The sequence below is a fragment of the Rhinolophus hipposideros genome, assembly GCF_964194185.1.
Source record: "Rhinolophus hipposideros genome assembly, chromosome: 20".
Taxonomy (NCBI): Eukaryota; Metazoa; Chordata; class Mammalia; order Chiroptera; family Rhinolophidae; genus Rhinolophus; species Rhinolophus hipposideros.
In genome coordinates, this window is record NC_138066.1 from 5992541 (window position 1) to 6016564 (window position 24024).

At 38.7% G+C, this 24024-nt stretch overlaps 1 protein-coding gene across 6 annotated transcripts in view; it reads right to left on the bottom strand.

Annotated features, from left to right (window-relative positions):
• Positions 1 to 24024, bottom strand: part of ARHGAP44 (Rho GTPase activating protein 44) — a 170696-nt gene that overhangs the window by 42532 nt on the left and 104140 nt on the right. For all 6 annotated transcript variants that reach the window (XM_081027057.1, XM_081027058.1, XM_081027054.1 and 3 more), the window contains exons 5-7: positions 22013 to 22124; positions 19987 to 20063; positions 10187 to 10304 (exon numbers count right to left, since the gene is read on the bottom strand). In XM_081027057.1, the coding sequence (XP_080883183.1) occupies positions 10187 to 10304; positions 19987 to 20063; positions 22013 to 22124 (307 nt within the window). The remainder of the gene's footprint in view (positions 1 to 10186; positions 10305 to 19986; positions 20064 to 22012; positions 22125 to 24024) is intronic.

Consider the following 24024-nt stretch of genomic DNA (forward strand, 5'->3'; position numbering starts at 1 on the left):
GTTAGAATTCTTTAGATTGATGAGACCATTGACTTTATCAAATACTACTAATATTTTGACCAATTTTCCATTTACCCTTTGATACTATTTACAATTCTTTTTTTGGTACTGTACTTTTTAAATGGCTTTTCCATGTAGTAGTATCTATTAAATTTTTCTCTTTCTGATGTTTTCCTCTGCTAATCGGCTTACGGCATCTCAACCAATAGTATAAATATCCATATATATGTTCAATAGAGACTATATCATTTAAATCTTTAATACATTTGGAATTTATTTTGGTACTTGTATCAGATACAGAATTATTTTGTAAGAGCTAACCAAATGTCTCAGAATTTTTCATGAATAGATTATCCCTATGGATTGGCAATATCACAGATAAAACTTCTCATACATTTGGATTTTGGATTTTCTTCTGGCTGGGATGTCTCCCCCCTCCCCCCCACACATACTATTTTATTTCTTTTAAATATAGCACCTAAATTTTAATTATGTAACTTCATAATACCTTGTAAGAGATGGCAATTCAAAGCTCCAATAATTCTTCCACATTAACTTTAGAAACCTCTTATCACCCTTTGAAGCATTCATTACAATTATATCGATTTACCATAGTTCTAATCAAATTAACTTGGGGAAATTCAAATTTTTATAACATTGACTCTTCTCATCTAGAAACATCTCTCAATTTTATAAAGTCTTCTTTGATTTCCTCAGTCATGTTTTATAATTATCTTATATTGCATGATGTTATTGTAGGATTTTGAATATTTCTGTTGTTAAAAAATCCCTGAGATATAAATATTGGGTCTTTTAAATACTTTTTCTTGGTAGAAAGCATAACCTTGATTTTTATTGTTGAGTTCTGGTTTCCAGTCTCGCATGCAAGGAGCTTAGAAGTCACAACTAACAACATACAAAAAGCTAAACAAACTGAAAAATCAACAACTCTTTTCTGATTCCTCAGAGAAGTGAGGTCACATGGCAAACCACTGCTCCCAAAGTGGAGAGACAGACAGTTGAATGTGAGAATCACAACTTATCAGAGTTGAAACTGCCATAGAAATCAGTGCTGGGGTAAGAAAACCCTGCGCTGTAATTGACAAATTGCTGGAGGCTCAGTGTGGACATGCCTGAGAATTAAACACTCTGAGGGGACCTAGTCATTGGGGGCCCCACATTTTTGTGAGTTTTACCTCCAGGAGCTCTACCAAGTTCTCACAGTGAGTATCAGAGAAAAATCCTCTCCTGCTTTTAGCAAGGGTCACAGAAAAACAACCATTTTGAAATACAGTTGAGTATTCTATTCCTCATAACAAGGCCTATTCTCAGGGGAAATTATTATTTTTTTAACCTAACCTATTGGGGTTTTATCAGAGCCTTATTGAGCTGGGGGAAGGGAAATTCTGAATTCTAGCAGTGCCTCGCCTTCCACTCATTGACGAAGAGAAATTCACAGTTCTAGCCCCTTCTAGCCATCTTGTCCTACCTAAAACAAAAACAAACAAACAAATAAACCTGAGAAAGTGAAAAACAACAATTGAGAAGCACCAGTGAAGTTCGCAGTCCAGGAGCACAGGCTTCCCTAAAAGACTGAAACCTACTCATTGGACTATGGAGAATTTCCCCTCTCCCCACACCTCACCACATTACTAAAGGACTATTTACCACAGTTCCTTTTACCCAGTACATCACATCCACCTTTTTGTTAGAATTGCAAGGCATACTAAACGGGAAAAACACAGACTGAAGAACTGAAACAAGCAAGCATCAGAACCAGAGTCAGATATGGCAAGAATGTTGGAATTATCAGGGTACGAATGTGTGTGTGTCTGTGTGTGTGTGTACATTAATATGCTAAGAACTTTAATGGAAAAAGTAGACAACATGCAAGAACAGATGAGTAAGTAGAGAGACAGAAATTCTAAGAATCAAAAAGAAACGCTGGAGATCAAAAGTGCTGTAACTTAAATGAAGAATGCCTCTGATGGGCTCATCTGTAAATTGGACATGACTGAGGAAAGAATCTCTGTGCTAGAGGATGTGACAACAAAAATCCCCAAACTGAACAGCAAAGAGAAAAAAGACTGAAGACTGGACAAAAGGGAACAGAATATTCAAGAACTGTGGGACAACTTCAAAACATGTAACATATACATGATAGGAATATCAGAAGGAGAAGAAAGCAAGGAACAAAAAGCAACATTTGAAGAAATAATAACTGAGAATGTCCCAAAATTGATGTCAGAAACCAAACTGCAGGTCCAGGAAGCTCAGAGAACACCAAGCAGGATTAAAAAAAAAAAAAAAAAAAAAAAAAAAAAAGTACACCTAGGCATACCATCTTCATACTTCAGAAAATCAAAGATAAAAATGCTTGAAAAAAGGCACAGGGAAAAAAGTTTTAAACAGAGAAGCAAATTACATCTGACATCTCAGAAACCATGCAAGCAAGAAGAGAGAGCAATGGAATATTGAAAGTGTTAACAAAAAAACCCACCAACCTAGAATTCTGTATCCTGTAAAATCATTTTTCAAAAATGAAGGAGAACCAAATACTTTCCCACATAAACAAAAATTGAGAAATTTGTTGCCAGTCGACTTGCCTTCAAAGAAATGTGAAAAGAAGTTCGTTAGAGAAAAGGAAAACGATATAGGTCAGAAATGAAGACCTACAGAAAGACAGGAAGAGCAGCAGAGAAAGAATAAATGAAGGTGAAATAAACTTTTGGTTTTCTTATTCTTAATTTATCTAACATGTTTGTTCAAAATAATAGCAATAATATATGTATGTATGCGAACACACATATATCTATGCTATCTATGCTTATGTATAAGTGAAATGAATGGAATTAGTAATATTTTTGTTAATAAAAGGTACTTGTATTACATGTGAAGCAGTATAGTGTTATTCAAAAGTCGACTTGGATTAGTTGTAAATGTGTATTGCACACTTAAGGACAACCACTAAAAACAAGTAAAAAAAAAAAGAAATATAACTGATATGCTAAGAAATGAGGAAAAATAGAATCTGGATAAAATGCTGGATAAAATGCTCAGTTAAAACCTCAAAAAGCAGAAAAAGTATACAAGACAAAAATAGTAGCAAAGAACAATGGCAACAATTATAAAACAATAATATGATAGATATTAATCTAAAAATATCAATGATCGCTTAAACATCAGTGGTCTATATACACCAATGAAAATACAGAAATTGTCGGAGTGAATCCCCCCAAAAAAAGACCCAAGTATATACTGTCGACAAGAAACTCAGTTTAAAGATACATATAGATTAAAGTAAAGGGATAGAGAAAAACATACCATGCTAACACTAGTCAAAAGAAGCAAGATTAGTTATATTAATTTCACACAAAGCAGAATTCAGAACAAGGAAAGTTATTCAGGGATAAAGAGGGATAACACATAATGATAAAAGGGTCATTCGACAAGATGTAACAATCTTTAAGGTATACATACCTAACAACAGAGCATCAAAGTATGTGAGGCAAAAGTGAAACAGTTGCAAGAAAAAATACATGAGTCCATTATTATAGTTAAGGACTTTAACACCCTTCTATTAGAAATGGACAGATTCAGCAGGCATACAATCAGTATGGACCTAGTTGAACTTAATTGCATAATCAATCAACTGGATATAATTGACATCTATAGATTAGTCCATCCAACAACAGCAGAATATTCAATTCTTTTCAAGTTCACATGGAACATCCACCAAGACAGACCACATTTTGGGCTATAAAACACACCTTGACAAATTTAAAACAATCAAAATCATGTAATACCTGGTCTCTCACCACAATGGAATTAAACTAGAAAAGCAACAAAGGAACAAGACAAACAAATAAACAAAAGCTCATAGACACAGACAGTAGTTTAGTGGTTACCAGAGGGTAAAGGCGGAGGAGGATGGTAGATGAAAGTAAATGGGATCAAATACATGGTGATAGAGGGAGAACTGACTCTGGGTGGTGAACTCACAATGTGATATACAGGTCATGTATTACAGAATTGTACACTTGAAACCTATGTAACTTTACTAACCATTGTTACACCAATAAACTTTAATAAAAATACAACAACAAACAAAACAGAAAGATAGTTGGGAAATTCTAAAGTGCTTGGGGATTAAACAACCCACTTCTAAATAACCCAATTAAAAAATGGGCAAAAGATCTGAACAAACATATCATCAAAGAATATATACAGATCCAAATAAGCATGTGAAAAAATGTTCAATGTCATGACACTAGGGAATTGTAAATTAAAACAATGAGTTAGCACTAAACACCTATCAAAATAGCTAAAATTCAAAACACTGACAACACCAAATGCTGACAAGTAGGTGGAGCAAAAGAACTTGCCTTTGTTGCTGGTGGACTACAAAATGGTAGACCTACTTTGGGAGACAGTTTAGCAGTTTCTTACAAAAATAAAGATAATCTTACCATACAATCCAGAAATTATGCTTCTTGGCATTTATCCAAATGAACTGAAAATGTACAAATATCTGCACAGGGATGGTTATAATAGCTTTATTTATTCCTAACTTCCAAAACGTGGAGCAACCAAGATGTCCTTCGATAGGTGAAGGGATAAACAAGCTGTAGTACATGCAGACAATGGAAGAAATGAGCTATCAAGCCAGGAAAATATATGGAGGAACATTAAATGCATATTACTAAGTGAAAGAAGCCACTATAAAAAGGTTACACACCATATAATCCCAACTATATGACATTCTGTAAAACGCAAAACAATGGAGACGGTAAAAAGATCACTGATTGCCATGGGTTAGGGAGATGGAAGGGATGATTAGGCACAGGATTTTTAATGAAGCGAAACTATTCTGTATGACATTACAATGGTGAATGCACGTCATTATACATCGTCCAAAACCCCTAGAATGTATACCAAACTAGACTCCGGGTCATTATGATGTGTCAATGTAGGTTCATTGATTGTAACAAATGTATCACTGTGGGATGTTGATTGGTGGGGGTGTATGAGTTGGGGGAAGCGGCATATGGGAATGTTAAGATTTTCTCTACATCATTGGTTCAGTTTTCTTCAGTGTCAATTCTGTCTTCGAATGAAAGCAATCCCTTACCTGCATTTTTTTTTAAATTTAAAAAAAGTAATTGCAAATCTTCTTCAGTTTCCTCCATTTTACTTGGCAAACTTTATCTCACTTTTACCTTTTGCTACTTAAGGTCTGTATTCCCTTGAAATATATTTTAGTGACCAATATATGTTGTCTGAAATTTATTGTTACCATCAGTCAGTCTTCAGAAAGGTTCTAATTTTTGAGTACTTCATTATTATTATTTTTTTTGAATGTAAGAAAATCATTGATTCAGGACTATTCTTTTTAACCTTAAGATGGCCAGCAGCCCTTTCTTGTACCATAATGCCCACTCTGATAGAATCTTCTCAGAACCTCCCTTCTGTCTAAGTTCAGTGACTCAGCAGGCCGTGAGGCGAGGTGCGGAGAGCTGCTGCCATTGAGAATGCCTGCAGTTAACTTCTCCATGATTATTGTTTCTCTGAGTTTGGTGAAGCTATCAGGCCAGGGAGCGTCTTTCTGTTGATAATATGCTCTGTCCTCCATTTGGGGCAAATGATATGGCTGTGCCCAGCCTCAGTAGTACCACTGGCTGGCACTTCAGAGTCGATTTCAGCAGTGTCAGGAATAGTCACACCAGTGGAAGCTCTGCCACTAGCTGGTTTGTAATTGGGCCGCACTTGTCCTTAGATCTCATAGGGGTACATTCTATGGGCAGAAGGGATCCAATTAATTTAAGCGTTCCTCAACTATACCACAGCCTTCCAAATTAGAAGGTAGTGATGGGTTCTGCCAGGATCTCCTTTACTGACCTATGATAACACTAAACTAATTTTCTAATGAGAGGAGCAATGGGTCAAGGCTCAGTGCTGTCTTTTGGTCCGACAATAAGTGTTCATTTAAGTCTGATTGTGAGGAGGACAAAATGGGCGAGACATCTGTTTTTCAGCTGCCATCTTTCCTGGATTCAACCTTGATTCCAAAGAGCAAAGTTTATACATTGGCAAAGAATAAGATGGAAATAAGAGACACAAGTTTAAAAAGAGATGTTGAGGGTTAGTGGGGCAGACAGTGAAGCAACATGGACATTGGCAAAGAATAAGATGGAAATAAGAGACACAAGTTTAAAAAGAGATGTTGAGGGTTAGTGGGGCAGACAGTGAAGCAACATGGGTGGAGAAAGGATAAGAATACAAGTGACAGGATGTTGGGTGATACATCTCAAGGAGAGAGAGAAGCAGGAAAGGTGAAGGTGGAAGAATTACCTTCCAGTGAAAAACCTAGCACTATGGCCTAAACTATACTTTGAATGAGAAATGAAACAAAATGAAACCGATGGTCATCAAGTGGACTAGTTTTCTAGTCGTTGTCTCCTCTATTGTTATTTCATGGTTCATAGGTTCTTCCTCACTGTCTCTCTTCTTACTGAAAAACCACCAACTACTTATACCCCCTTTGATGTACTGGTTCAGGGGTCTTCACAGGGGCCTCAGGAAGAAAAGAGAAAGCAGGTATGAATTGTGAAGAATGGGGTCTGTCTCTTTTGAAACATGGAAGCAAGACAGAGACTGGATGGGAACGTAGGCAAGGAATATGGCATCTGCCCATCTGCCTGAGGTCTCAGCAGGTTCCATCTGAGGGAACCTGGCTTGGGCTTCCTGGTGGGCTAACTCTCTCTCTGGGTCCCACAGATCTAGGGAGCTCTGGTTGGTCCTCTCTGTACCTAAAGAAGGAGGCAGCAGACTGCCACTTCACTCACCCTTGGCCCACATGCTTTCATTTTTTTCTGGATTATCATAATGTAAGAGATGCTAAAGATTTGTCTTGCCTACTGAGGAAATACAAAACCACAAAGATATAAGGCTAAATGACCCATTTAGGGAAACCCAGAGAGGGGAAGGAGGAAGATCACAGTGGATGTTTAGAACAGCTGGCAACCACTGAAGTAGAAATAAAAGAGTCAGAAGAGAACTTTTACCAAAGCATCAGCAAGTGCTCTCAAGGGGATCAGCTCAGCACACAAATAAAGCTACCTAGAGCATAATGTGTACTTTTATTAGGTTGGTGCAAAAAGTAATTGTGGATTTTGCAATTGTTAACTTTTCAAACCGCAATTACTTTTGCACCAACATAATAATAACTCAGTATGATCATTGTAATAAAACAGCGGTCATAGCCTAGCCAAGATAATGATGAAAGAGAGTGGGGGTTATCTTACTGAATATTACAACTGCTACAAAGTCACTAGAATAGAAACTGTACAGTATTATCCCAGAAATAGCCTAATAAACAGATTAATGGAATATAGATTGCAGAAATGAATTTGAGGAATTAGATGACAGGATTTCACTTTAGGGAGAGGTGGCTTATTTAATAAATAAATAAATTAATAATAAGTAAGTGCTGCCATAAATGGCTATCCATCCGGAAAACAACAAAAGAAATCTACTTCATATGGTGGTGTATAAAAGTAAGTTTCAGGTATATTAAAATGCACAAAATAGGCGTATAAAATGTGTTAAAAACATTAAAAAGAAATGAAAGAACAAGTTATCAACCCTGCAGTGGATGATGCTTGGTGGATCCCCTGGGATCTTTTCCCATGCAAAGCAAATACATGCATATGATTAAGTTTTAAATGGTAGATAGCAATAGAAGCAAAGTCAAAAGATAAATGGAAGACTAGAAAAACTATCTGTAGCACAACAGAGAGAAGAAAGTTTAATATCCCTCGTATACAGATAACATATAAATTGATATTAAAGGAAGTAGAAATAGCAGTCCATTTGCCAATATACATAGGCAATTTCCCAAATTGGAAATGCCTGTCTATATGAAGAATGTCCAATAAATACATGAAGATATACTCATCACTACTAATATTCAGAGCAATTAAAATTACAGTAACATAGGTAGTGTTTTCCCCTCACCAGACTGCCAAAAACTGGAAAGAAGAAACATACCTTACAGTGAAAGGTGAGGGGAAATGTGCAATTCTGTATATTGCCAGTGGGAATGTGAATTACAACTTCTTTTTTGAGAGAAGTAAACTGTCAAGGCCTATTAAAATTTAAAACGTATACATAGTCTTTGACCTAAAAATATTACTTTTGAGACTCTATCCTAAACAGAAAAAAAATTACCAGTGTATAAAAACATACACAGAAGGATGCTGATTGCATAATTTTTGATGCCAAAATCCAAACAAAACAAAAAACAAAACACACTAGTTTGAATACCCATCACTAGGAAAATAGTTAAATAACGTGGTATATAGACATATATCCCTACTATTGAATATTGTGCACCTTACTAAAAAGACTAAGTTCGATCTATAGCTACTAACCTGGAGAGATGTCCAGGATGTATTGTTAATTGAGAAAAGTAAGTGGTGGATGAATACAAACAGCGTAACTGTTTTATAAACACACAGACACACACAAACATACAAAAAACAAGTAACGGAGAATGCTATCCATGAGTGTGTGTTCGTATGATTGTGAAGAAGTGGGTGGAAGGCTATCTAACAGGTTCGAACACTGGCTTCCTTATCCTTATAACTTCTGTGGCCACTTGGAATGTGACAGTGAATAGTTCACAACAGATACTTAAATGAATACTGGCGAGCAGGTCAAACTGGGCACCTTCTTTGCAAACAGAGCGGTTGGTTGCTGGGCAAGAAGGGGGAGAATTATTGGTGTTTTCTTGACATAGTTTCATATTTTTTCACTGGTTATGGTGAACATGTATTACTTTTATAATCTTTGAAGAGGAATGTAATACTCTTTTGGGTAAACCCAGCAAATGTAAGAAGCTACACAAGAACGAATGAAGCTGTTAAACTTTTATTCTGATGTACTTGGATAATCACATTCAGAGCCCCTCTTAACACCACCCTCCTGATCTACTAAAGAAGTAATTTTGTAAGAAACAAAATTCTTAACTGAAGAACAAATATCCATGGTACATAGGAAGAGAATACACAGCGTAAAAGTGAAATCAGTAGGAGAGAAGAGTTGTGTTTCATGAATAGCACTGGCTAGGTATCTGCGTTTACACAGGGGCTCAAATGAGCAGTCAGCTTTACTCAGGATGGATCCCAGACTGAAGCATTGGTTTTACGTGACTTGGTTCCACAGTGCTGTAGGCTGGGAGATAATGAATTCCTTAAACCTTCTTTCAGTGTTTCTGATTCTAAGAGAAATTCTATCTGACTCTGAATGTCACCTGATTGCAAGGTCAAAGTCACATGCACAGGGTGATCATAAAAGGATAAACCAATGGACAAGCTAATGAAACTAGACAGAGCCACAAAGAACAGAGACGTCTGCATGCAAAGTGGCTACTCTCCTTTAGAACTATGTGATTAAGACAATGGGTACCCAGCATAGTTCCAGAACATGAGATTTTTTGTCCCTTGGATCTCAGCCAATACTGACAGATTTGCATGTATGCAGACGTACATATACACAGAGTGGTGTGGATGGTGCACTGCTAATTAAGCCCTGTAAAACGTCTGTAGGGAAAGGAGATGGGACACATTTGACCACGTGTAATGAAGGGTCTCTATCATTCCTGAGTGTACAGGCACATTCTTAGGAGGAGGCACTCCTCTCAGCTAGTGGGAAGTGTTCTCCTCTGTGACAATCTCCTTAGCATTTCAACAACATAGATAAATGTCTCCCAGGTGGCAAAGGATTGATAAAGTGACTCAGGAAATATTAAAAGACATACAAGATAATTTAGTATCAACGGTGAGTCAAGGCTCATGTATTGTCTAAATTCTTAACAGTTCTGTGTGGCTTAGAAACTGTTAGTTGGGACTCAGATGACTTATAAAAGCTTCATGCAGAAACCAAGGTCATTTCTTCTTTGCCTACATGCAGGAACACCAATGGTCACCCACAGCTGTCCCCCTGTCTATATCACTGGCAAAGCCACAACTCTGGGTTCTTTGGAGATGCCAGCAGGCAAGGTTTGGGCCAATTAGTTCAAGCAGAGGCTCACTATTCAGGTTTTACTAGAACTCCAGTGAACAAAAAGGGACTCCCTTAGGGCTCCCCCATCTGTGCTGGTAGAGAGGAGCAAAGAGGGGGGTACCCTGCAAATCTCCACTCTGTTGGCAGCCTCCTCCATCTCTTCCCTGAGGGCATCAGCTTTGGCACCCGCAGGCTGTAAGCTGCTGGACAAACCTGAAGACTTGGAAGTCTGCTGCCACCTGATGGAAAATAGGAGAAAAAGAGGAGAGGTGTGAGATAGGTAGAACCCTAGGGATGTTGTGGGAAGGCTGAGAAAATAGCTGGTTACAAGTATTACCCAGAGAACGACACCCCTACATGTGAAAGGAGACATAATAAAAGGTACCAAATACTACTAGAGCAGGAGAATGGGGGCTCGAGTTTCCACTCAGCAGTTGGTGATGGAAGCTGAGGATCAGCTGCCCCTTCAGACGGGGCAAACATTCCCAAGACTGCCACCATTTTCCCTACTGTCTTTTGAACACTAAGCCCAAATGACATCACCACTGCTTTCTATGTCATTCCTTTAAGTTTCCTGCCTATCCTGTGGGCATTTGAGTTTGGAAACATTTACCTACCTCACTGAAGCCAATCAGGTGTGCCAGGTGAGAGGACATGCAGGTAAGATTGAAAACAAATCTGAAGACAAAAATCTCCACTGGTAAGCACAAAACAACTTCCTATCAAGGCTTAGATACCTCATGTATGTTTTCTTAAACATCTTTGTGCAGAGAATACTCACCATCTGAGGAAGCTACTCGGGAAACTTTTATAGGGAAGTACAAAATACCGGGGGTACCAAAACATCTATACTTTTAAAGAGATGTTATCTATGTATTACTTTTTGAAGCTGAATTACGGTAGCAATGTGTAGTTTCATGTTCTCTCAAAATATGGCAGTAATAAATGAATGCTAGTGTCATTCACTGTATTACAATTTTAATAGTTTTTCCTTTTTTAAATTTATTGGGGTGACATTTGTTAGTAAAGTTACATAGATTTCAGGTGTACAATTCTGTATTACATCATCTATAAATCCCATTGTGTGTTCACCACCCAGAGTCAGTTCTCCTTCCATCACCATATATTTGAGTTTTTCCTTTCTTTAAAGGTGTATATATATATTTTTGGCACCCTCTGTATTTCTGGTTGCTATGTCATTATCAGAGAATTACCAAAAACAGGTCCTGAAGGAAGGTTGCAATTACACTAGACAGTATGAGCCACAGGAGGGAAAGGCAGTGGGTTCCTCTTCCACTGAGTCTGTAAACTCAATGGCTTCTGGGGGCCAGTAGGTAAGAAAAGTAAGTCAAATGGGCTATTAACTCCAAGACTAGTCCATGCAATCCTTTATTTCCTACTTGGAACAACGCTATGAAGTATAAAACTACCTCTCAGCTGTAAGAAAAACAATAGTGTAAGCAGGATGATAACTGATGCCTGGCTGCAGTCTCAGGAAGTCAGGAGAGACAGCGAGCGGAAGGGGATGGGGCGCTGGGTGGGATGGGTGGGGTGGGGTGGGGTGGGGCGTGCACTGTGTAAAAGGCAGCTGCTCTTCCTGGGGCTGATGGGGCCCAGGCAGAAGGGTGGGTCGTGCATTGCTAGATGTTTCCATTGACAGGAGAAGCCAAAAATTGTCACGTGAACTCTCCTGATGCAATATGGCAATATATTTAATAATTTATTTTAAACACCATGCTGGCCAACAGTGTACAGATCAAACCAGACAGCTCAGCAGGCTCCATCCAATGTACAGGAAAAGAGTGAAATAGTCCCCTCACTTTGAGAGTTAAGAATCTAATCTCTAGGTGTTTTCTCTACACAATTTTTCTTTTCTCTTTTGTTACATGCAAGACAAACAGAAGAGTGCAAGACTCTATGATACAAGAAAGGGAAACTAAAGTTATTTTTGCTATTAGCAAAGAGTAGCAAATTAAGGATTCTTTGTCACTTCAAAACTACATTCATGGGAAAATTACTTAAAAAGGCTTTGGGACATCAAACTGGCTTGAAACTCTAGAGATAGACACATGTCCTGGGAAAGATTCCATATGCAAGATAAGAACTCAGGGAAAATTAGAAAGGAAAATTTCTACTCAAAGATGTTTGAAATCTAAGCTAACAGATTAGAATTAGTAAAAATTCCTGACCAATTCTTTCTTATAAATATTTGCTCTACAGAAATGATATATTTAATTGATACCTCCCAGGTTTAACCATTTTAAATAAAGTGTTAAAATATTGTGGGTTTTCTTTTCTCAAATAAAATACGAAATGCCGTGTCTGTGATTTAGATCTCAGATAATGAATATATCTCCACGATAGACTGTGGGGTCAGGCTATACATGCCAGCTGACTCATGCTACCGGAAGAAAAACCACAAAACTAACCAATCTGTAACTATAAAAAATAAAGTGACCACCAACACTATGCTGATTTTATGGTTTTATAGATCTGGATTAGAGTTTTTAAAAACCCAAATTATACTTACGATATGTATATTAAAATAATGACATTTTCCAAAGTTATCTCTTTCTTTTCTTCCTTATTCCCCTCCATCCCTCACCCCAAATTCTGTACTTTAGTCAAAATCCTGGTAGTTTGAAGTCATACACTCTACCCTCCCTCTGTAGGAAATTTTATTTGCAATATATAAGTGATCTATTTTGATATTATAAAATAGTGATAAGCTGCCCCCAAATGGTCCCTTTGTGGAAATGGAACAACACAATTGTAAGGGAAGCTTGGAAAGCATTGTATAGGTGGTGATCTGCTGGGAAAAGTGACATTAATCATGGATTTCAAGGTCTGGTGGTCTTCTCAGTCAGCTGTTCCACAAATAAACTTAAGAATTGTCCTGCTCTGTTAAGAGGAAAAAACGGATTCTGGAACAAGAGAGTAAACAAGCATTCTTATTCAAGAAGAGCATGAACTTTCAAATTTGAAGAGCAGAAAAGTCCATTTCTTCCCACTAAAGTAGCTGATGTGACACCATCATTCTCTGGGAAGGAGGTTAGCTATCACTGTGTGATCCCGGGGAGAGAAAGACAGAATACAGAGGGTACCAAAAAAATATACACACATTTTAGGAAAGGAAAAAACTATTAAAATTGTAATAATATATATTGATAACAAAAGATGAATACAAGTCACGTTTGACGTCTGCAATTACAAGAGGTGCTCAAAGTGGTTACCATCAGCGTCCAGACACTTCTGATTACAACGAATTACTGCTTGAGTAACTTTGACCAAAGTCTCCACTTGTATACATTGTTTTCGCACCCTCTGTATAAGCTTTAACAAAGGCTAGAAGAAAGAAAACGGCCAGAAATAAAAGTATGGCATTTCAAGGACCAGGAGAAGAGGGAAAAAGGCAAGTGCGAGGTAAGTGGAGGGAAATAGGAAATCCAGAAAAATTTTTGGAAGGCAAACAAACAGGGAAGTTTCTTTAGTGGGATATTTATTGTCTTATCTATGCAGTCTTTTCTCCTCTGTCACCAGCAGCCTCCACTTTTTGAGGTCCTGTCCTGCTGCTGCTCTAATGTGTGGGCCAAAAGGAGCTGCCAGTTTTGCGTGGCTCTCACAGTAAATGATCCAGATGAGGGTCCCTGATGTAAGCCAAGCCTGTGCCATCCTTCGTCACCTTGGCCAACTGACAGGCCAAGGAAGTGGCACATAAGCAACATCTAGACACGTGGAAACCCTCCTTTGTACATTTAGGAGTGAGACAAAAGAAAGAGGGCTCATACTGGGGAGAATGAGCCCACGGGACATCCAGTGACCATGGAGACAATGGAGCTAAGAGAAAGATGCCTATATGTGGAGAGAAGCAGAGATGGGAGATGAGGAACTGCTCCTGATGCAAATGAGGCTCTGCTGCCGTCCCAGAGTTACTTAACATGGACACAGCTCCAGAATTCCACTTCTAGTTATCCACTTCTTTAGTTCTCTCGCTTCCAAAGAAGGTAGGTGTCTTAGTGTGAGTGGACTGCGAGAACAAAGCACCACAGACTGGGAGGCTTCAACAACAGACATTTATTTTCTCACAGTTCTAGAGGCTGAAAGTCCAAGATCAAGGTTCTCGCTCTGTTTTCAGGGCCTTTCCTCTGAATGCATGCAGAGAGGACACACTCTCTCTTCCTTTTCTTATAAGGCCACCAACCCTAGTGGATTAATGCCATATCCTTATGACCTGATTTAACCTTAATTATTTCCTAAAGACCCTATCTCCAAATATAGGCACATGGGGGGTTAGGGTTCAACATATGAATTTGGTGGTGGGGGGCACAATTCAGTCCATAGCAGTAGGAACCAGAAATAGCTGTTCAGCAGAAACATTGAGTGTCCTGGACCCAGAGGTTGACCTTGAGATACATGTCCCCCACCCCCAAAGTGAGGCTGACTTTTGAAAGAAATGGGGCTCCTTCTTTGCTTTTGTCAAAACAAACCTACAGCAGAAAAGATGTTTGTGTATCATTCACATTCATTTCAATTCAATCTGATTTACAATTTTTAATTTAGCATAAAGCTTCCTTGAGTTTACCTCCACCCTTCTTATCTATTATCTTTTATTCATCTTCTAAGTTCAGTATTTTTTACTGGCATATCAATAATTTATTCCTTTTTATTCTAAATAGTATTCCATTGTGTGACTATATCAGATTTTTTTTTTTTATCTACTTGTTGAGAAACATTTGAGTGTTTTCTACTTTGGTCTATTCTGATTGAAGCTGATTATGAATACTCATGTACAAACTTTTACGTTTAATTCTCTTGGATAAAGAGAAATTCAATGACTAGATCAAATGACAGTCTTTAACATTTTTCAAAAGTGCCATACTCTTTTTCCAAGTGGCTGTACAACTTTACATTCCCAACAGCATTGTAGGAGAGTTTCATTTGGTTCATATCCTTGCTGACAGTTGATATGGTCAGTATGTTTAATTTTTGGCCATTCTGATGGGTGTGCAGTGGTATTTCATTATTATTAAAATTAGTGTAATGACTAATGTTCAACACCAACAAATGATGTTGAGCATTTTTCATGTGCTTATTGGCCTTTCATATCTTCTTTGGTGAAGTGTCACTTCAAATTTTTTGCCCGTTTAAAAATTATGTTTTCTGTATTTTTATATTGAGCTGTAAGCATTATTTATATATTCTGGATATAAATCCTATGACAGTTATGTGTATTGCAAATATTTTTTCCCATTCTATGGCATAACTTTTCATCTTTCAAATAGTGTCTTTCAAAGAGCAACATTTAAAATTTTTGATTAGGTCCAACTTATTAACTTTTTTGTTTTATCATTCATGTTTTTTGTATACTAAGAAATCTTTTCCTACCCCAAGTTTGCAGATTCTCTCAGTATTTTCTTCTAGAAACTGTATAGTTTAAGATTTTATGCCATTTGTGCATAATTGTATCTTCCTCCTTTGATCTCTGAGATTCTTCGGTCCATGGGTCTTTCCTGGAAGGGTCAGTAGTATCTCTCTCTATTTTTTTTAGTTAAAATTGTTTTCAATTACAGTTGACATGCAATATTGTATTGGTTTCAGGTGTAAAGCAAAGTAGACATTTAATAACTTACAAAGTGATTCTCCCAGATAAGTTTTGCACCCACCTGACACATAGTTATTACAATATTATTGACTATATTCTTTAAGCTGCACTTTACATCCCCATGACTATTTTGTAACTGCCAATTTGTATGTCTTAATCCCTTCACCTTTTTCTCTTAGCTCCCCCAACTTCCCTCCCATCTGGCAATCATCGGTGTGTTCTCTGCATCTATGTGTTTGCTACTGTCTTGATTGTTCATTTATTTTTGCTTTTTAGATTCCACATATAAGTGAAATAATATGGTATCTGTCTTTCTCTGTTCCATCCATTTCATTTAGCATAATACATGTCCATACATGTTGCCGCACGTGGTAAGACTTCATTCTTTTTTATGGCTGAGTGATATTCCATTGTAAATATGTACCACATCTTTATCCATTTGCCTTTTGATTGGAGCATTTAATTCATTTATGTTTAAAGTAATGATTGAAAGGTGTGTAGTCATTGCCACTTTATTAATTGTTTTCTGATTGTTTTTGTAGTTCTCTGTTCCTTTCTTAGTTTTTTGCTCTCTTCTCATGTATGTTGTTGACTTTCTGTAGTGTTGTGTTTGGATTCCATTCTCTTTATTTCTTGTATACCTCTTGTATATTTTTGGCTTGTGGTTACCATGTGCTTCATAATACCAAGCTATGTTTATAGCAGTCTATTTTAAGTTGATGGTCACTTAAGTTCAAACACATTCTATAATCACTAACATTTTTCCTCACCCCTCCATGTTTATGTTTTCGTCATCACCTTTTACTTCTTTTGTATGTGTGCATTTGTGTGTATCCCTTAATTTATTGTTGTAATGACACATGATCTTCCTACTTTTGCCTTTTAACCTTTGTACTAGCTTTAGTATTGGTTGATCTACTATTTTTATTATACGTTTGCTTTTGTCGGTAAGAATTCTTTTTTTCTTTGTGATATTTTCTTATTCATATTTTTGTTTTCTTTTTCTTCTTAAAGAAATCCCTTTAACATTTCTTATAATACTGGTTTGGGGGTGATGAACTCCTTCAGTTTCTTTCTTGTCTGGGATTCTAAGCTTCAGTATTATCCGAGGATACGAAGGCTTATATAATTGGCTTTTGAAGCAGAGAAGCCAGATTTACCTGAACAGTGACAAATGTACACATTGGAGTTAGACCTAATTAAACACTGGATAAATTTGCTGGATTTGGTAGTGGCTACCAGAGTTGTGGTAGAATTCAAAGATCCAGCCACAGAACTATTGATCAAGATGTACCGATAATAGAGAAAAAGATCCTGCCTTTCTTAAAAGGCAGCATGTTATCTCTACCTGGAATATACTGTTTAGTTTGGATAGTGTAAATCATGAAGGATAGAACAGGACTAAAGTTAGCTTTGGCAATCAAAGGAGGATACCACGAGGAATACAATCTAACGTGTGCAAACCAGCTAAATGGGAAAGTAGAGGGGGTCCGGGTGGGGAGCAGTGAGAACCCAACCATTCCAGGAGAGGAGCTGGATATCCCCGCTATTCAAGAGCACTGCACTTGGTCTCACTCTCACAGCTGTATCTCAGGATGCAGTGCTCATATATTGCCTAACAGTGAAGGGTTAGAGGAAAAGGCAGGAAGTTGAGTGGGTTCGCTTTTTCTTGTAGCTTCCAGCAAGGTCCTCCAAGACGCATTAACTCAGGCTAGAAATGGCTGGTCTGAGATTAAAGTGGGAAGAAAGAGGACACCTTTGCTAAAAGAGCCCTTTCATTCTGAAGCCTATAACCTAAACTGATGGAAAATCCATAACTGAGGCCTGGGGTTGGATCTTCCACCACGATTACTAAAGCAGAGACCTGAATGGAAGGCGCCTAAGTTTCTGAGGAGCTGTACTGCCAATAGTCTCCCCTCAAAGCAATCCTCAATCCTCAAACTCACAACTACACAGACTGAGCTGTGCAAAACCACCAGTATGATAAAGGAGATGGAGCAGGTTTATATGAGGATCACCTAAAAGAATTTTCTTGCTCTGAAACTAAGAGATTGTAGGTCTGAATTAATGTTTACAAGCATAGAAATTTGGACAGGGGAGGTAGAGATTTCCTTACCAAATCTTAATACATAAGACAGATGAGCTGAAAATATAAAAAAGTTGTCAAATAATGGGTGAGAGTCACTAATGACACTTCTCTAAGGTTCCAGAATACACACACCACTTGGCGTCACCATTGCAAACGTAATACAGGACTAGATTGACCGTGGCTGTTACCCAGGAGTAACAACTCTCCTTCTCATAAAAGGACCCAGAAAAAGTATGTAAGTGACAATGGCAATAAGCTTTGGTGCTAGAATCGAACCTTCTGACCAGAAGCTCTCAGCTGAAAATTTGGGTTTTCTTTACAGAAGCAAAGATCTCAGAGCTAAAAACCCAGGTCCTCACAGTAGGAAATCACTTTGCAAACCCAGAAGTGTGGTGTCCACTCTCACCCCAACAGTGGAACAGTCAGCATTTCTTCAGTTATCTTACCTGCCTCCCTAAATATGGGACTTAAACCCTTATGAGAGGCAATTTTATGTGGCACATAGACTGGTGGTAAGTAACACCAAACCAATACTGCCCATGCAACCTGCTCCCTATGCTTCCAAGTGCGCTAAGGAGAGACCCTCGGGTCTGGGTGAGCAGAGCTACACAGCAACTTTCCAACTCTGCCTCTTCCTTTTTAACAAAAGGAGACAAGGATCCCAGCCTTCCATAGGCAACAGGATCTAAAATTTAATAATATTGGCTTTGCTTGCATCCTGTTCACTTTTTTGTTTACTTGGTAGCAAACGGCATTGCTCTTCAATTTATGAAAGGGCTATGACATTTTTTAAATAGGTTCATTTTGAAAAAAAGTGAGTCGATTTTTAAAAGATGTGTAAGCACATGGCAAAAATCATTCAGGTGGCCTGAAGTTTGGGAAACATTAAATTAACTAAAGAAACCTTTGTTTTTCTGCTGACTGAAGTTTTATTTCTGGTCTTGGGGGACTGCCCACTACTTTTTATTGGTCCAGATGCAGAATTAAAATGTCCCAACTAGTTACAGCAGCCGCTTCTTTTTATAAAGCACTTGGGAAGTACTTTGAAAAACATGGTCTCATCTGACACTCAAAACAACCTCCCCAGGTCAGTCCACAAATGTTGTTACTACCTGTGTACAGGTGAACAAGCTATTCTGGGAGTTTAAGTGACCTGCCCAAAGTCACAGGTCTAGAAAATAGGTGACCTGAATCTTGGTATTTCATCTCTGACTCCTGCTTCAGGATGCTATCCTACATCTCTTGGCCCCAGTATATTCTGTTTTTGTTTCTTTTTTTCAAGAAAATTAAAACAAGATGTGGAGATTATTAAAATTGACCTACAACGAACCTAAAGGAGAACCAAAGAGTTACTTCCATATTAATATTCAAGACCCTGCATTCTTTCAATTTGCAGACTTATATAAAGACACATATATCGCTGTAAAAAATACAAAGGCACATATGCACAACCATGACATTTGGCAGCCACAGCCAAACCCATCTCAAAGTCTCTGGCACTCCCCTGGTGGATTCTGGGAGACGGGTGCAAAACAGCAGCACCGCTGTAACTTTACTTCCATGATAATGGTCTCAGGTTTAGGGAATGGCCACAGAAAGGAGATATGTGCACTGTCAGCTTCAGGAAAAGCCGGCTTCTGGTGCCCAGAATCTGAAATTCTGCCCTCATTATAGACATGACATATCATCCATTCTACTACTTTGGTCTCTGCTCCTTTTTCCTTCTACCCTGGCCACGCTAGCCTCATGCTGTACCTGAGTATGTCAACCTTATTCCCTCCTCGGGCCTCTGCATGTGTCATTCCCACCGCTGTGGACAGTTTTGCATCAGATCTTTGCAAAGCTGCCTACTCATCGTTTGTCTCTGATCAAGTGTCGTCTCAAAAGAGCCCTCTTTGTGTTACCCTACCTAATGTTGTTGCCCCCCTTCTCCATCATTCCCTTCCCAAATTACCCTGTGCTATTTCTTCATACGACTTATGGTGCCTGAAACTGTCTTGTGTGTTTGCTCACTTGCTAGAGTCTATCTCCCAAACTGGGCTGCAGCCTCCATGAGAGTGGGGGCTGGGTATCTCCGCTCACTGCTCTGACCTCCAGTGCCTGGAGTCTTAAGAAAAACTTGGTGAATAAAGACAGCCACACATCCACACACAAAGTCACACCCACACCCCAAATATGATCACTGTTCCTTCAAAGAAGCAAAAATAAAAGCAAAGAGGTCCCAGTGTACCTTGTTCGTGAAGAATCCATGTCCAGCACCAACTTTGCTAAATGTTTCCTCTGTTTTTGAATATTTGGGATTTCCACCTGTGGTTACAGGAGATAAAAGACACAAAGTGAAGTTCAAGGTAAATTCTTACAGATCTACTGACAGCCACCCACCAAGTTGGCCAGAGGTCTCCCATTCCTTGTTTTCAGATGAAATTCTTAATCCCGTTTCCTGAGCTAAACTCTGCTCTTTCTTCGCTGGACCTCTGCCAGGACCCCCCATCAACCCAGGCCGTCTCAGAGGCTCTGTGCCCCTTCTCGTTTAGGCCTCATTCCTGCTCTTACCTCAGCTGACAAAAACAGGGAGGGCTCCATCATACCCTCTCCACGTGCATAATGGCCAAAATGGAGAGAAAAGCAGATCTGACACACAGACCTAATTCAAAACAGACAGCAGAAGGATGAAGGGAATCGGTCTCAGGAGACCTGAGATGCGATGGGGAATGTGGTTAGAATATGTTTTTATAGAAATAAGATTTTTTTCCAAAGTAAATAATGAATAAACATTGCCATGGCTTTTTTCAGCTATGAAAAGTTCTTCCATAGTGGTTGTATGTGGATGCTCTTTTTATATTTTTATTTCTAAAAATGACTTAACTGAACATTCCAATGAGGGATTTTGGTTCCAGGCCCAGCAAAAGTGGGGCAGGATGTGAGAATTTAAAAGGAAAATTGGCCGTAATTGAACCAAAGTCATTTCAGGCTGTGGCTTTTATAGAAGGAAAAAATGTGAGAAAGATCCAGTTCTGCAAAATGCTTTCTATTCACTCTTCAGGCAGGGGTGAGTACTGGACTCAGTGTAAAGACTTTCAGTAGGAAGGAGAAGGGTACTGTCTGGGGCACCCTAGTCACCACAGAGCCCACAGGCAGAGCTGGGGAGTCACACGGGCCTCTTGCTGGTACCAGCGAGCTCAGCACCCAGGTCACACCTGCCCCTTGCGTTTGCTTCACGTTGGCTGCAATGGCAGACCACCCGTATGAAGAAGACAGGGCCCCTCCTGAATGTTCTAGGCTGGGGATGGCCTCCGAGGAGTCTAGAGCTGGTCTATATCAAAGCCCCATAGCTAGGATTTCCTCTTTGAATACTTTTAGGCACTTAGGCAATTATGTATCCAGAAATAGCACCAGCGTAGACAGAGGTGCTGGGGACAGTCCAGAAAGGAAACCACACTTGACACGGTAGCCTAGAGCCACCCGTGGCTATGTCCTTTTAAATTCAAATGAACCAAAATTACATAAAATAAAAATGTAGTTCCTTAGTTGCACTAAACACATTCTAAGAGCTCGACAGCCACAGGAGGCAAGTGGCAAGCACTGTGCAGGTGTGATGACCATTGTGCAGGTGTTGCAGGCAGTTAGTTCTATGGTACAGCGCCCGTTAGGCTTTGTTCGGCTCATTAAAGTCAACGGGGAGGTGAAGGGGGTTCAGAGCAAACAAAGTCCTCCAGCCATTTCCTTTCTTACCTGATAACATTTCACTTGTTTGAAGCTAGCAAAACTGTCCCATCAACATTAAGGTTTCTTTTTAACAAAATTGTTTTGTTTAGTGTCCTTTAACGTCCAAGAGAAGGGCCCTATATAAACACGAACTCTTAAAAGGCCTCACAGAGTCTGTTGGATGTGGGGCACCAGTCCCTTGTGAGGAGGGGCTGCTGGTGATTTCACTGAAGACTTCGGATGGGTGGGTGATGGGCTGGTGTGGCAGGGGAGACCCTGCTGGGGAAGGAGGTGATGCTGCCAGCTTGGCCCCTTTCTCCACTGGAATGCCAACAGAGAAAAGTGTGGGTGGGAGAATGGAGCAGTGAACCACTGAAAGGGCTGCCATATTGGACAGTCCTGACCACGTGGTTGTGTAGTCATGACCCCCAATGAAAAGCAGTGTCACAGAGTAGAGTCAGGGATAAAATCAGTTGTAAGGCTGGAGTAGGATAACTGAAGGCCACTGTTCTGTCCTTCCCTGCTCACTTAGGCCTCATTCCGCTTCTTACCTCCGCGAGCAAAAACAGGGGCTCGATCACATCTCTCTCCACTTGCAATTCAAAATGAATCAGCTCCTGAGCCAGCTTGTCTTCTGTCTCTCCACAGAGTTTCAGCATCTTCCTGCAACAGACAGGGAAAAATCCATACTGAATACCCTAGAAAACAAGACGTCACCTGCATCGTACTGTTATCAGCTCCTGGCTGGGTGGGTACATTCTCATAAGACGGTGTCAATAAACTGGGTGATTTTCATGGCGTCTCACTGACCAACTTGCTCCGTCCATTTTCATTTCTGAAATTATCAATTTTTAAAAATGATGCTGAGTACCTACTCTGTGCCTGGGTTAAAGAGGACATATAGGGAAACTTAATAAGAGAGCAGTGGAGAGAACAGACTCACACATGCAGAATCCACAGGCCTACAAAGAGCCAGGTGCTTCTATCTCCCAAGAGCACTGAAGGAATCAGTTAAAATCTATGCACAACATTTTCAAACACATACCAAAAACTTAATTTCTTTTTTTTTCTATCAGAGCCTATTGAAAACTCATTTTCAGTGGGCTCTAACAGAAAGAATATTCTAAGACATGAAAAGTTATTTAATATAGGATGAATATACAATTATCCAATGAAAAAATGGGAATGGAAAAACCATTCTAAACGTTCATTAATAATGAGCATATAAGAAAAGACCTGGATGAGTAGAAAGTTATACCATGTTCCTAGATGAGAGAATACAATATTTCAAAGACATTAATTTCCCGTGAATAGTATACAGGCAGCCCTCTTTTTGCATGGCACCACTTTAAGTGAAACTCATGTAAAGAAGGTTTCTGGGTTATTTTTTAAACTAAACTTATTGAGGTGACATTGTTTAGTAAAATTATATAGGTTTCAAGTGTACATTTTTATAATATCACCTGTACAAGCTTTTGCAAATCAATAAAAGAGGTCATTGTTATTCTAAGGGTACTGTGTGCCTTTCTGATGAATGTTTTATACTTTTTACTAAATATGTATGTTCACATACAGTATATTAATATAATAATGTTGCACCACTCAGTTTAAAAAGTTTACCTAATGGTTTCAGACTGAATCTCGGCTTCTATTACTTGCTTTTTAAATTCATCGTGATCTTTGGGGCTTATCCATCATCATACATGCAGAATTAGATCACTGTGCTGTATAGAATTCCATTCTATGAATATGCCATTTATTAAGGACCCCATCATCAACAATTTGTGGCTATCACATGCAATGATAACAAGTATATGTGTGGTTTCTTTTTGCATGTGTAGGGCCTTTCTGTGCAAAGGAGAGATGTGCCTACCTTAACCTTACCAGAGATTGCCAAATTGCTCTCGAAACTGGTAACACTGACTTCTTTCACCAGTGCAAATGAGACTTCCTAATGCTCTGCCCTCTTGCCAATCCTTACTACTGGTAGGACTTTACGTTTTTGCCGAACTGATGGATACAAGATATCGCATTCTGGTTTTAATTTGCATTCCTTGACTACTGGTGAGACTGAATATCTTTTCCTGTTTTGGGCTATTCAGGATCCCTCTTCCATGAAGTGCCTACTCATATTCTTTGGCTATTTTTGTATGGGGATATACTTATTTATAGATCTTTATATACCTACAGATATGTGTGTGGATGTAGAGTGAATTCAAATTCTATTTCATATTTGCTGCAAATGTCAACTCCCTGACTGTGGTTTATTGTTGTAGCTTTTTAATAGTGTCTTTTTTGGATTTCTTTGTTATTAGGTTGGTGTAAAAGTAATTGTACTTTATAAGGTTAAAAAAACCAAAAACAAACAAACAAACAAAAAAACCCTGCAGAAACCGCAATTACTTTTGCACCAACCTAATACTTGCCTCTGTATTTCCAATGTTACTTAATTTCTATTATTATTATTATTATTATTATTATTATTATTTTTATTAATATGAAGTGTTAGTTATTGACAGTCAACTATGGAAGATGAGAATTTGGCTATCTTTGCATTTTCCTT